The sequence below is a fragment of the Macaca fascicularis genome, chromosome 1 (assembly GCF_037993035.2).
Source record: "Macaca fascicularis isolate 582-1 chromosome 1, T2T-MFA8v1.1".
Taxonomy (NCBI): Eukaryota; Metazoa; Chordata; class Mammalia; order Primates; family Cercopithecidae; genus Macaca; species Macaca fascicularis.
In genome coordinates, this window is record NC_088375.1 from 60,884,175 (window position 1) to 60,895,944 (window position 11,770).

Sequence of the window (11,770 nt, forward strand, 5' to 3'; positions counted from 1 at the left end):
TGCAGGTGTGATCATAGCTCCCTGCAGCCTCAGACTGGTGGGCTCAAGCTATCCTCCTGCCCAACCGGTATCTGGGACTGTAGGTGTTCACAACCACGCCCATTTAATGAAATTTTTTTGTTTGTTTGTTTTTGTTTTTGAGACAGGGTCTCACTATGTTGCCAAGGCTGCTACTTTTTTAAAAAAATTGTTTTTCTAATTTGCTGTATATGAAAGAATCCTAGGCTTACAGCTTTACTTATGAGTTTGCTTGAAGGAGCAGCTTCAGAAAGGTGTGTAAAGGCCTCTAACAGGCTAAATGCACTGAAGCCTTGTATCTCTGCCCTTGGACCCTAGGAAAATGGTGAAAGATGGCATAAAGGTAGTTAACTATAGCCCTTCCCACCTTTCCCTCTCCTGCTCTATGGACTCCAGGCACGCCAGGTGATGGAAAGAGAGTTCAATAACCTGTTGGCCTTGGGCACAGACCGGAAGCTGGATGACGTGAGTACCTGGCCATGAATTAGAAACCTTGGGGATTTGGTCATCTTAATTGGATTGAAGTTCATGAGTTCTGCCTTCCCTGGGCTAATTGTTGGAAGGCTAGTCTAAGGGAGGAGAGCCAGAGGGGATGGGGATGATGAATGTCAGGGGGTTGAGGAAATGGACCAGCCCTAGAAGAACTTGTCTGGGGTAGTAATAGGTTGTGGAGAAGTCTCTGTGAAACTCCTGTGCAAAAGCTGAAGGCCCATGTGTTGTACTTCCATCATCTTCTAATTCTATGCCCTGCCTTCCTATCCACATAGGATCAAAGATTTTCCCCAAGGGCCATATCTTTGGGATCACACCTTTTTCTTGATGTCTCAGACCGTATTTCTTCAGTGCTGAGCTCAGCACACCTCCAGCCTACTCAGTAAGATTCCAGCCCATCCTTCAGGAGTGTGGGTGTGTGGAGGCAGATCCCTGCTGAGGTTGTTAAATTACAGGTTTGCTCTCCTGCTCACCAGTGCAGTCTGCACAGCTAAACACACGCTCAGGCTTTTACCATCCCAGGTTTCCCTAGTTTCACCCTCTGGTCTACCTTCACACCAAGTTAAAGTTTTCCTCTCTCCACCCTCCTGGTCACTGAAGGAACAGTCCCTTGCACTTGATTTCATCAGGCCTTCCCCTTGAGTTGAGGGCATTCTGAGCTATGGTCCCCTTTGAGATGCCAACCTAAGCATCCTGCTGTTTTGTTTTGTTTTGCACTGGTTTGCTGAGGTCATAGCCCCTCCTCGGCCCCCGTCTCCTCTTCCTCCCTTCTTCCTCCCGCCTCACTTTCCTATCACTGCCCTTGCCTGTCAGGTCTGCCCTAGTTGATTTGGTTCCAAACAAGTTAAAAGAAAGCCCAGAGTGTTTTTCGCTGCTCCGTCTTCAGTCAGATCACTGTTTCTTAGTAGGGTTTAAAACAGGGCTAAAATCCACCTTTGTAGAAGGATTGCTCTGCCTCAGGGAGACACAGGGTACTCTCAGGAATTTTTGTGGAAGTGTTTTCTTCACAGAGGTACCTTGAAGTTTGGGAGAAAAAAATATTTATATAAGTATTTGTTTTGGTCATTTAGATACCTTAAAGGGGATAAACTGGCAGCCCCCCCACCCCAACCCAGAGCTGTTGCAACTCTTGAGAGATCTCTGTTTTCCTAATGCCCCTGTGGTATTGACCCTCCCACTAATTCCACGTGCACTTAGGATCTCTGCTTTCTTTGTTGCTCTCTGGAGAAATGACTCCCATATATTTATTAGTGTGGTGCTGTCTAATTTAGAAGCTATGTAGTCCTTCACTCCTTACAAAAATATTCTTTGAATGCCTGCCCTGTGCCAGGTATTGTGCCAGGTATGGTGGTTAGTGATGACGATGTCTCACTTTATGGTAATGATCACCACATGAGATAGGTTATGATGCCCATCTTACGGATGAGGAAATTGAAGCTCAAAGAGGGAACTTATCTGCTGTGGCAGAGCAGGACCGGAACAGATGCGAGTCTGATTTCTGAGCTCTTCCCCCTTGTTCCACTTCCTCTGGGAAGCTTGTGGAGCTATCTGACCTGTCAGGCCTCAGACACTTGGGTGGAGTTATTGATTAGACATTGGGGTGTACATAGAGCTGTGCAGTGGAGTTTTTGGGACTGCAACTAGGTGTGGGCTAGAGAGGATGGTTTTTGTGGGAAGTGTAGAGTAGAAGCCAGGTCCTGGGAATAAGGTAAGATTTGAGGGTGAGGGGAGGGTCTGGGGTCCAAGGAGACTGCTTCCTGTCCAGCTGTCTAGCACATCATCAGCAACCTTGAGCTGTCTCTTGCAACCACACCCTCTGCCGATTTTGGTTCTTAGTGTCCCTTCTGAAGCTTCAAGGCTCTTAAGGGCGGTATCCAGTTCTCCCTGTACATGGAGATGAGGACTGAAGGGAAATAAGGAAGAGGGGAGCGGGAAGGAGTAACATCTGACGATTAGGGGACCGGGGAGGAATGCAGAAACAGGTCCTTAGGGTTGGCTGAAGGTGGAAATGGAGACAAGGGGAAGGCAGGAGAGAGAAAAGAGGCTCTGGGCTAGTGTAAGAGCAGGATCATGGGGAGGATAGCAGTGACAAGGCAAGTTCCCGACAAACTCAGGAATGGGACTCCTGCATAAAGAGCCAGCTGCCACCTATTCATTTAATGAATATTTATTGAGTACCTAATGTGATCCCAGGCACTGCTCAGAAGTTGGAGATACGTTGGTTGGAACAAAAAAGATTATGGTTTCTGCCCCGTGGAGCATAGAATTTGAGAGGGAGAAAGAGTGAGAGAGAAAGTGAAAGGTATGGAGGTAGGGAGAAAGGAAGGAGGTGGGAAAAGGAGGAGGAAAGAGATGCAGTCATGCATGGCTTAATGATGCTTAGCCACGGGGATAAGTTCTGAGAAATGCATCATTAGGCAATTTGATCACTGTGTGAACATCATAGAATGTACTTACACAAACCTAGGTGGTATAGCCTATTGCACACCTTGGCTGTATGGTATAGCCTGTTGCTCCTAGGCTACAAACCTATGCAGCTTGTTACTGTATTGAATACTGCTGGCATTTGTAAGTATTTGTATAACTAAACACAGAAAAGGGACAGTAAAAGTATTATAATCTTATGGGACCACCATTGTCTATGCCGTCCATCACTGACTGAAACATTATGTGGTGCATGACTGTATTAATGAAATAATCTCATAAATACATATAAAAGTGCTACTAGGATGAGTGCTGTGACAGAGAGGTACATGGTGCTGAGAATTTATCAGAGCATTTGACCCACTCAGGGCATGTACAACAAACCCTAGGGGGTCAGGGCTGGGAGGGGTTGTTGAGGCAAGAACAGGCGGGTGAATGTCCATTGTTCCTGCTAGTCCCACTTTGCCTGCATCAGCTCCGAGAACATGGGGTGGAGGGAGATTGGGCATGACTTCCAAGCAGGGTGATGGAGGCTCTAAGTGTGGGGTGCGGAGGCCTGTGCAGAGGGGGATCCTGTAGGGTTGGGGTCCTGGGTGCCCTGTGGCAGAGATGGTTATTTTGGAGACATGGCTGGCATGGGTGAGGGGGGGCAGATGGCAGGGGGGCTGCCTGCCATGTCCTTTGGAGAAGCCTGCGTCTGCTTGGTGGTCTGCCTGACCCATCCCTGTTACAGGGTGATCTCATCTGATCCCATTAGTGATAGGCAACCTGAGAAACAGGTCGGGCATTTTACCGATGAGGAAACAGACTCAGAGGGGTCACTCACCTGGTACAGGGTCACATAGCCAGTAAAATGGCAGAGCCAGGTGTCTGACTCCCGCCAGACACAGTACTCTTCCGGCATACTGGGCTACAGCCATTCGGAGGCCCCAGAAGGACAGGACGGTGTATATAGGGACTGGCTGTCACCTCCCATGGACTGAGGCTGAGGAATGCCTTGAAAGGTGAATGGTCATGCCAAGCCCACTTTGAGAAGATTGCGGTGGGCTGGGAAACAGTTCAACTGCAGGATGGCAGACCCAACAAGATTCTCCCTCACACACTCCCTCCATCCGCCACCCGGAGACAGGGAATTTCAGAGTCGCAGGGTTTCCCCATTCACTGTACAGATGGAAAGACTCAAGGCTAGAAAGGGAAAGTGACCTCGCTCCCTCTTTCCAAAGGGGTGGGAGTGGTGCCCCTAGAACCAGCTGCGACTGGCCCCCTCCAGGCAGGGCATGAGGATGGCAATTCCAACAGGCCCTTGGGCCTCTGGTGTTCCCCACGGTGCAGGGGGATGACAAGGTGTTCCGCCGTGCGCCCTCCTGGAGGAAGCGCTTCCGGCCGCGGGAGCACCACGGTGGCGGCGGCATGCTCAGCGCCTCGGCGGAGACCCTCCCGCCGGGCTTCCGTGTGTCCACCCTGGGGTCCCTGCAGCCCCCACCGGCCCCGCCAAAGAAGATCATGCCTGAAGGTGAGTAACAGGCGGGCTGGGCATGGCCGAGGCCCAGCCGAGCGCGGGCTCCTTCCTGGCACCCTGGGGCCGGGCCGGGTGGAGAGGGGCGAGGCCGAGGCTGGTGCCCCGCGCTCTCGGGCTGCCGCTGCACTAACGCCCCGCGGGGAGCGTGTGCGCGCACTAACCCGCCGCTCTGTGTGTTCTCCCGCGGCTGCCGACTTCTCCCAGCCGGGACGGCGGGGGCGCAGAGACTGGAGACCTCCACGGTTCGGACCTACTCCTGCTGACCCCCCCACCCTCCCGCCCGGGGTCTGACGGGGGGTGTGCCCGTGGCTCGGGGTAAGTGGGCCAGGCCCAGGGACGCAGGCACCTTGCTGCTGGCCCTCGGCCCCACGCACCTGCCTTTGGCTGCCGGCCTGGCCCTGCCGCTCCAGCCCCGCTTACCAGCACTGCCCGGCTTGTCCCTTCCTGCTTCGTCTGGCCCGGGGCGCTTTGCGCTTGGAGCACGCTGCATTGCCGCTGCCGCACACATCCTGCAACCTGTCTCACAGTGTGATGCCTGTCTCTCTCTCTCCCTCAGCTCACTCCCACTATCTCTACGGACACATGCTCTCCGCCTTCCGGGACTAGCCACGGCCCCCAGGGCTGGCTTCCTTCTTCTGGGTTTCACAGGCTCTACTGGCCCTGACCCCTCCTGCTCGTTCCCTTTCCTTCCGCGGCTCCTAGTCTCGTCCGTGACTTTACGGTTGCCCTGGATCTCAGAATATATTCGTCCACCCCCTCGGCACCCCACTACCCAGAGTCCCACCGTGTGTCCATTGTAAGTCTGGTGGGTGTGGCTGGGGTCTCCTGGTATTGTGGAGGCACCCAGGTTGTCCACACTTGGGATTCTGGGGGAAGGAGAGAAGGGCCTCCCAGGGTGGATGTGAAGCCACCCTTCCTCTTCTGGACCCAGCCTGGTCTGCACCGCAGCCTCCACCAAGACCAGGATCCTGGGCCACGGGCTGGGATGATCCTTCTAAGAAAGGGTCATTTCAGACGCAGCCCTGTTTGGGCTATTCAACCTTAGGGTCTCTTTCCACGTCTGGCTGTGCCAAATGGTTTGGCAGCTGGTTTTGGCATCCCTAGCATCATCACTCTCCCAACCCATCACCATGACTGCGGTTCCTGTCCCCATTCTCTTGGGGACAGGGAGGGACTGGGAAGGGCTACTGAAGACCCCATTCTCCCGCAGGATGGTGAGGCTGGGAGGAGGAAGACTGAGGTAGAGATTCCAGGCCCTGGCATAAGCTGAATCCCAAATGTGGGTTTGGGAAGAACCAGAGAGAAATGGATCCCTGAGCTCTGAGCCAAGGGTGAGGATGGGGAAACTCTAAGCCCCTGCCCAATAAGAGGTGCAGGCAGACCAGCCAGAGAGAGAGCCGATGGCCTCTGGGTAGCCTTAAGCCCAAAGGGCAGGGGGAATGTCCCCTGCCCCAACCATCGGGTGGAGCTTCTGCTGGGCTGTGGGGAAGGGAGGTTGTGTGGATCTTGACTCTGGGGCAGAACAGATCTAACCATGCATTGCTAGCTCTGCTCCCAGCATCCCTTTCCCTTCTCTCCTCCTCTGCCTCACTTTAGTAATCCCAGCCCTATAAAAATGAACATGATGGGCGGATGGAATATACATTGACCCTAAAGTCAAGTTTGGGGAAAAGGCAGACTGAGGCCTCCTTTCTCTGACCTCCCAGGAAGAATATAGTTTCTCCTACAGTGATTCATGTCCCAGATTCAGGAAAACCAATGTTGGTGAAGTCAGCCACTCTCCTGCTTGTCCCCACATCACCTAACCCTCATCCAGAGCTCTTTTGGTGTATAGGGACTGCCTCCTCCTGGAATTCCTAAGATCCACCCAGCTTCCACCATTTTCATTGCTTTCCCCAGCAGCATGGTGGGAACCTGAGCTGAGGGATACAGGTCCTGTTTTGGTAGGAATATTATTCCCAAGAAACACCCCCTCCTCACCTACTCTCTCATCCTACCTAGGTGCCTGAAAATGTTCAAGACTTATGTTCAGGGTGGGATGATGGAACCTAGGGCTTCATCAAAGTGAGAGGAAAGGAAAAGCATCTGGCACGTGTTTCTTGGAGAGGGGCCAGTGCAGTGCCATCCTGCAGGTGGCTGGAGCAGCTGCATTGCAACCTGATCACCTTGAGTTCTGAGCAGGGGCTAGGCTTGCAGGTGAGATAATGGGCCAGGGCACCCAGTCCAGAAGGAGCAATGGCACCTGGGCAGTGCCAGGGCTTAGAGCCTGCTGCTCCTTTTCAGTAGAGGAGAGGCTCATCAGTGGTGTGGTGGGATGGGCTCTCCCCTAGGCTTGGGCAAGGCAGCCACTTGCCCTTGCTCTCCCTTAGTGTTCCCTGGCCTCCCTGCCATCAGGTTGCTGGGAGTGGAGATGGAGGGATTATTGTGCAGAAAATGAGTTGGATGGAGATAAAGAGCTCCCATCCCTGCATAATGGTTGTTAAGATGATGGAGATTCCTAAGATTGGTGGAGTTGGGCAATGCACAGCCATCTGACTCCTTCAGGGTGCTCTTGATGGGCTGGCTGTATGGGAGACTCAGTCCCAGCCTCTCTCCTCTACAACTCCTGCCACTGTTGGCCATGTTGTAAGGCAGTAGCTGTGCCAGGATAGCTGGGTCCATTCAGAGCACCCTGAGAAGTATTGCAGGGAGGTGTTAAGAAGAGAAATCTGGAGAAATCTGTGCAGTGATGGAAGGCTGTTGTCTTGGTGTATCCCTTGCCTCATAGTCAATATATTTTTTTCTTTGGTGAGTCACCAGTGACCCGAGCCCTCCACACCAGCCTCCTGTATCTCATCAGGTCCCTTCTCAGTACTGTACTTGCTCAGTGCATCAGGAATGGGTGTATGGGTGTGTGTGGGTGTGAGTGTGGGTGTGTACGTACTAATAAACAACCTGGTTTTAAGATAATGTACAAATGGCCTCCAGTCTTTTTTTTTTTTTTTTTTTTTAAACTCTGAACTCACCTGAGATTTCCAGCTGCTTTCACAGTCGTAAAGGCTGCTGTACTCTGGGAAGGAAATATACAATTTTCAGAACTTACAGTCAATAACTGTCTGTTTATGTAAGCACAGGATTGATAGATTAATGTTTGGGTTACATGTGCCCAGTGGGTAAAGGACCAGATAAGGAGAGAGGAGCCTGGTGTCTTCTTTCATCTCTCTCACCTGGTCAGGCTGTCACCCTTTCCCGCTGCTCCTGGAGTTCCTTCTCCTGAATGCCGCTTGGTCACATCACTCCACTGTTCCCACTTTCAGCAGCTCGAAGCACCTCTAGCTCAGAGTTGCAGTTCCTCCTCAGTGTGGCCTAAGAAGCCATTCATGACTTGGCTCCTTCACCTCTCCTCCTCCCACCAGTCCCCAGTCCACCTAACTCAGAAACATGGTGTCCACCCAACCCCGTCACCAGAAGGCAGCACGACTGCTTCTGTCCTTACCGTTGTAGTTTTGAGCTGACAAGACCACTTCAGGCATCACTGGGGAGGCATCACCTGCCTTTCCCCAGCAGAACTAGTTAACCAGCAACCTCTGCTCTCTGGACACTCTGCACACTGCACAGGCTGGGCAGTGATTGCCTCCCACGCTGGACTGCGAGTTCCCTCCTTTGGGGCAGCCTCGTTGATCTCTGCACCCCTAGGTGTATATCCTCAAATGAATAAATGCACCAGCCTTCTCTCAGAGGGTTGTATAAGGATTAATATTAGTAAAAGCTAAAAATTACTGAGTAATATTGTTTGCCAGACACTATTCTAAGCATAGTAAATATATTAACTCATGAATCCTCACAACTCTGATATATTCTTAGTATTCTATAGAATAGGACATTTTAAGACTAAGATAATACAGCTGGTAAGAGACAGATGTGGATCTTAAACCTAGGCCTTCCTGACTCCGGTGCCTTGTCCTTAATTATGATATGTGTGTTCAAACTCCTGACCCAGAGCCAGGAGTTTTTGTCTTTGTTTTTTTCATTAGGAGTAGCATGATGAAAAGGAATGCTTATCAAATGTTGCTATCTTCTCTTTTAAGTGAACTCAAGCCCCTGCCCCTCAACAAGCCTTCCCAAGCTACCTAGCTCCCTTTCGCTGACTCCTTTGTGTGTACAACTCACGTGGTCTTTGGCTGCTATGAATCTTTGGGGGGCTGTGTTTCCCCTGTTCCCATGAGTGGTGAACTCCCCTTTGTGTAGCACAGTGCACCCTGCATCCTTGTGTCCTCTTTAAGGCTGATGGTGCCCCAAACATGGATGGAACAAGGACAGCAGAGTCCATGGGCACAAGTGACAGGAGGGAGTGGGACAAGGCACCCTGGACACAGCCCAGGGAGGGAAAACAGAGGTGAGGGAAGGTACTGGCCCTGTGCCTACAGGCCTCTGGGAGTCCCTTGCTACCCTCTTCAGGATCAAAGGTAAAATTGATGAGCCTTGGTGACTGGCTAGCCATGGGAATGAGATCTTCACTGGAGGGATCCAGGAAAACTATGACTTCGTTGTGCTGCCTTCCACTGGGACAGGGGATATAGACGGAGCCGACTTATGTGGAAATGGGAGTTTGATTTTGGACATGCTGGGCTTAAGGTGAGAACTGGACATCATGGTTCCATCTGCACTTGTATGGAAGAAGAATCTAGGTGTCTTTCCTTGAACCCTTTCCTTTGCTCCCTCTAGGAATGTTCCAAGCATTGAGGGGCCAGGAGCCCAGATCCAAGTGGGGACCTGTGGCTGAGGGGGACAGGGATGAGGCACAGCCAGAATCGTGGAGGGGCTATGATTGGAGTTCCCACTCAGGACTGGGTTGAGCTTCCTTAGCCAAGATCCCGGCTCAACCTGAAGTCTTCCAGGCCCGCCCTCAGGCTTTTCTGCCCCAGCCTGGGGTCCAGAAGCCCGGGGAAGCCCAAGGAACCTAACATGTTGGGGTGGCGTTTTATCCAGGAAACAGATACCTGAGCTGAGGGGTATCTTTTCCTCTCACCCTCTGCCATCCCTCCGCCGCCTCCCTCTCCAGTTGATCCACCCTGTCTACACCTGCAGCACTTAAGAAGGTTTTCCAGTCTACCAAATAAATTACTCTGAGAGGTTAGATCCCTAGGAATGCTTATCGGAGTGCCACAAGTAGCACTGTAAGCATTTAGTTCACACCAATTATCTCAGCACTCTAAGAAGTTCCTATTTACACACCAACAATTGGTATGCCAATTTTAAGTAATATTTATCTTTTCATTGTAGTGGATTCCCTAAAGTCCATTATTAGGCAACATTTGATTAACCCGGTTTGATTTATTGTAGGTGCTTCCAACTAAAGAACACATTTGAGCTAATCTCCCTAAAGAACTCCAACTCATTATTCATTAATTGGAGTCTTCTCTGTAATTCTGTTGTGAAGATTAAGCATTTGCTAATTTAAGGAAGTCCCCATGTGGCCGGGCACAGTGGTTCACGCCTGTAATCCCAGCACTTTGGAAGGCCGAGGCGGGTGGATCACGAGGTCAGGAGATCGAGACCATCCTGGCTAACATGGTGAAACCCCGTTTCTACTAATAATACAAAAAAATTAGCCGGGCGTGGTGATGGGCGCCTGTAGTCCCAGCTACTCGACAGGCTGGGGCAGGAGAATGGCGTGAACCCGGGAGGCGGAGCTTGAAGTGAGCCCAGATCGTGCCACTGCACTCCAGCCTGGGCGACAGAGCGACTCCGTCAAAAAAAAAAAAAAAAAAAAAAAAAAAATTCCTCCTGCTTTGGTAACAACTGTTTATTCTGTGAAAATAACGAGTGAGGCTGGGCTCCTGTTTAGCAGAGTTTGCCATTCACACCTGTGGAATTCTAGCAAATTGTTTTTCCCTTAAGGACTTAAAGACATGAAAAAGTAAGTAGACAGTGACTACACTCCACCATGGTAGGGATCTGTTGCATCCAGTGTCATTGCTGAGGACTGTTCATTCTTTCCAGAGTCTGAGCGAGACCCTCACTGTCTAATTGTCAGAATAACTGAAGAGGAGTAGACTTAAAAAAATATATCCAGCAGCCCCAGAACCTGTGCTTCAGCAGAGCTGAGTGCCTTCCTTGGCCAGCCCTTCTTACCCCAGTGAGAAGGAGGGTGAGGGATGGGCAGGTCACAGCTGCAGGCGACAGGGCTGTTTCCACCCTAGGAGCGCGGGAGGTGCCAGAGGCAGAGGAAATGAACTTGAGGGGAGAAGATCCTCCATGAATGTGTTCTGAGAATTTTTAGGGGGTAATAAAGGAGTAAATGTAGATTCCAGAGCCAAGGCATTGCAGCCAGCCCAGTTGCCCTCCTCATTCTCCAGGGCAGTGAATCAGAGCTAAGAGTCATGGAAATGACCTTGGTCTTCCTCTCCAGCCCCTCCAAGGGGGAAAGACTAAACTCAGTGACACCAAGTTGAAAAGAAGAAAATCCCACCAATGGGAGCAGAGGAGGCCAATTTGGAATTCCCAATAAGCCCTGCCTGACTGGTTTGGGACAAGCAGGCAGTGGGGGAGACCCTCCCTTCTGCACCCTCACCTGAGTTCTGTGAGTCTCCAGAGGCTTCTTCTGATTGTTTTCCTTAGGCAGAGTTTCTGAAGAATCTGGGGGGGCACAGTGTTAACTCTCCTCTCCAGCAGTAAGGTCAGGAGGGTGGGTGTGGGAGAGATGGCCCAGCTGAGCTCAGAGCGGGTGCAGGGGGGTCGCTAGAGCCTCAGGCAACACTGGGTTAAGTCCATTGTCAAGGGCCCCAAAGAATTAAGTAGGGCTGGAATGTACCATGCTCTGAATCCCTGCTTTGGTAATGATTCTGAAACTTATAATTTGCAGTAAATCAGATGAACTTAGCCCCAAGCTGTTGGAATTAATAACGTTTTCAGTAGATGTCCATGTTCCGTTTGAATTCTAGCTCCTGTTAACTCCCCAGTTAATCCTTGTGTAATGTCTAACCAAAAATCTCTGTTCTCAATTTCCCACCCACCTTCTACCCTCAGGAAGCTAATATTTGAAAAATAGCACCCCAAATGAAGAGAACCCAGCTTCTCTTCGATTGTTCTTTGTGGACCCCTTTACCCTCCCCGAGCTAAATCTGAATCTCCTTCATGCTGGGAGCTGCAAGCAGGAACCACAATCCCCTTCTGCCTGGAGGGAATGGAGGAGAATGGGGAGGGGCCATGCTATTTGGCCAGCAAGGAAATGACAGTGTCTGACCCCACTGCCTTCCTCACCTCCCACTTCTCTATAGGGCTCCTGGTATTGTGACACCAGGGCAGAGGTGGGGACTAGGGAAGGGAAACCACAAC

The 11,770-nt window shown here is 51.2% G+C and overlaps 1 protein-coding gene across 16 annotated transcripts in view; it reads left to right on the plus strand.

Moving 5' to 3' along the window:
• The window catches only part of PPFIA4 (PTPRF interacting protein alpha 4), a 52,714-nt gene extending 45,304 nt beyond the window's left edge, over positions 1 to 7,410 (plus strand). For 9 of the 16 annotated variants that reach the window (XR_012431638.1, XM_015448325.3, XM_015448330.3 and 6 more), the window contains 3 exons: positions 415 to 483; positions 4,267 to 4,447; positions 5,010 to 7,410. Coding sequence is in view for 8 of the 16 variants with exons in the window: in XM_015448325.3 (XP_015303811.2) it covers positions 415 to 483; positions 4,267 to 4,447; positions 5,010 to 5,059 (300 nt within the window). In the remaining 8 variants the exon portion in view is untranslated. Of the gene's footprint in view, positions 1 to 414; positions 484 to 4,266; positions 4,448 to 4,657; positions 4,769 to 5,009 lie in introns of all 16 variants that reach the window. The other 7 variants (XR_001489789.3, XR_001489797.3, XR_273165.4 and 4 more) reach the window with 1 other exon arrangement.
• Positions 7,411 to 11,770: the final 4,360 nt, after the last annotated feature.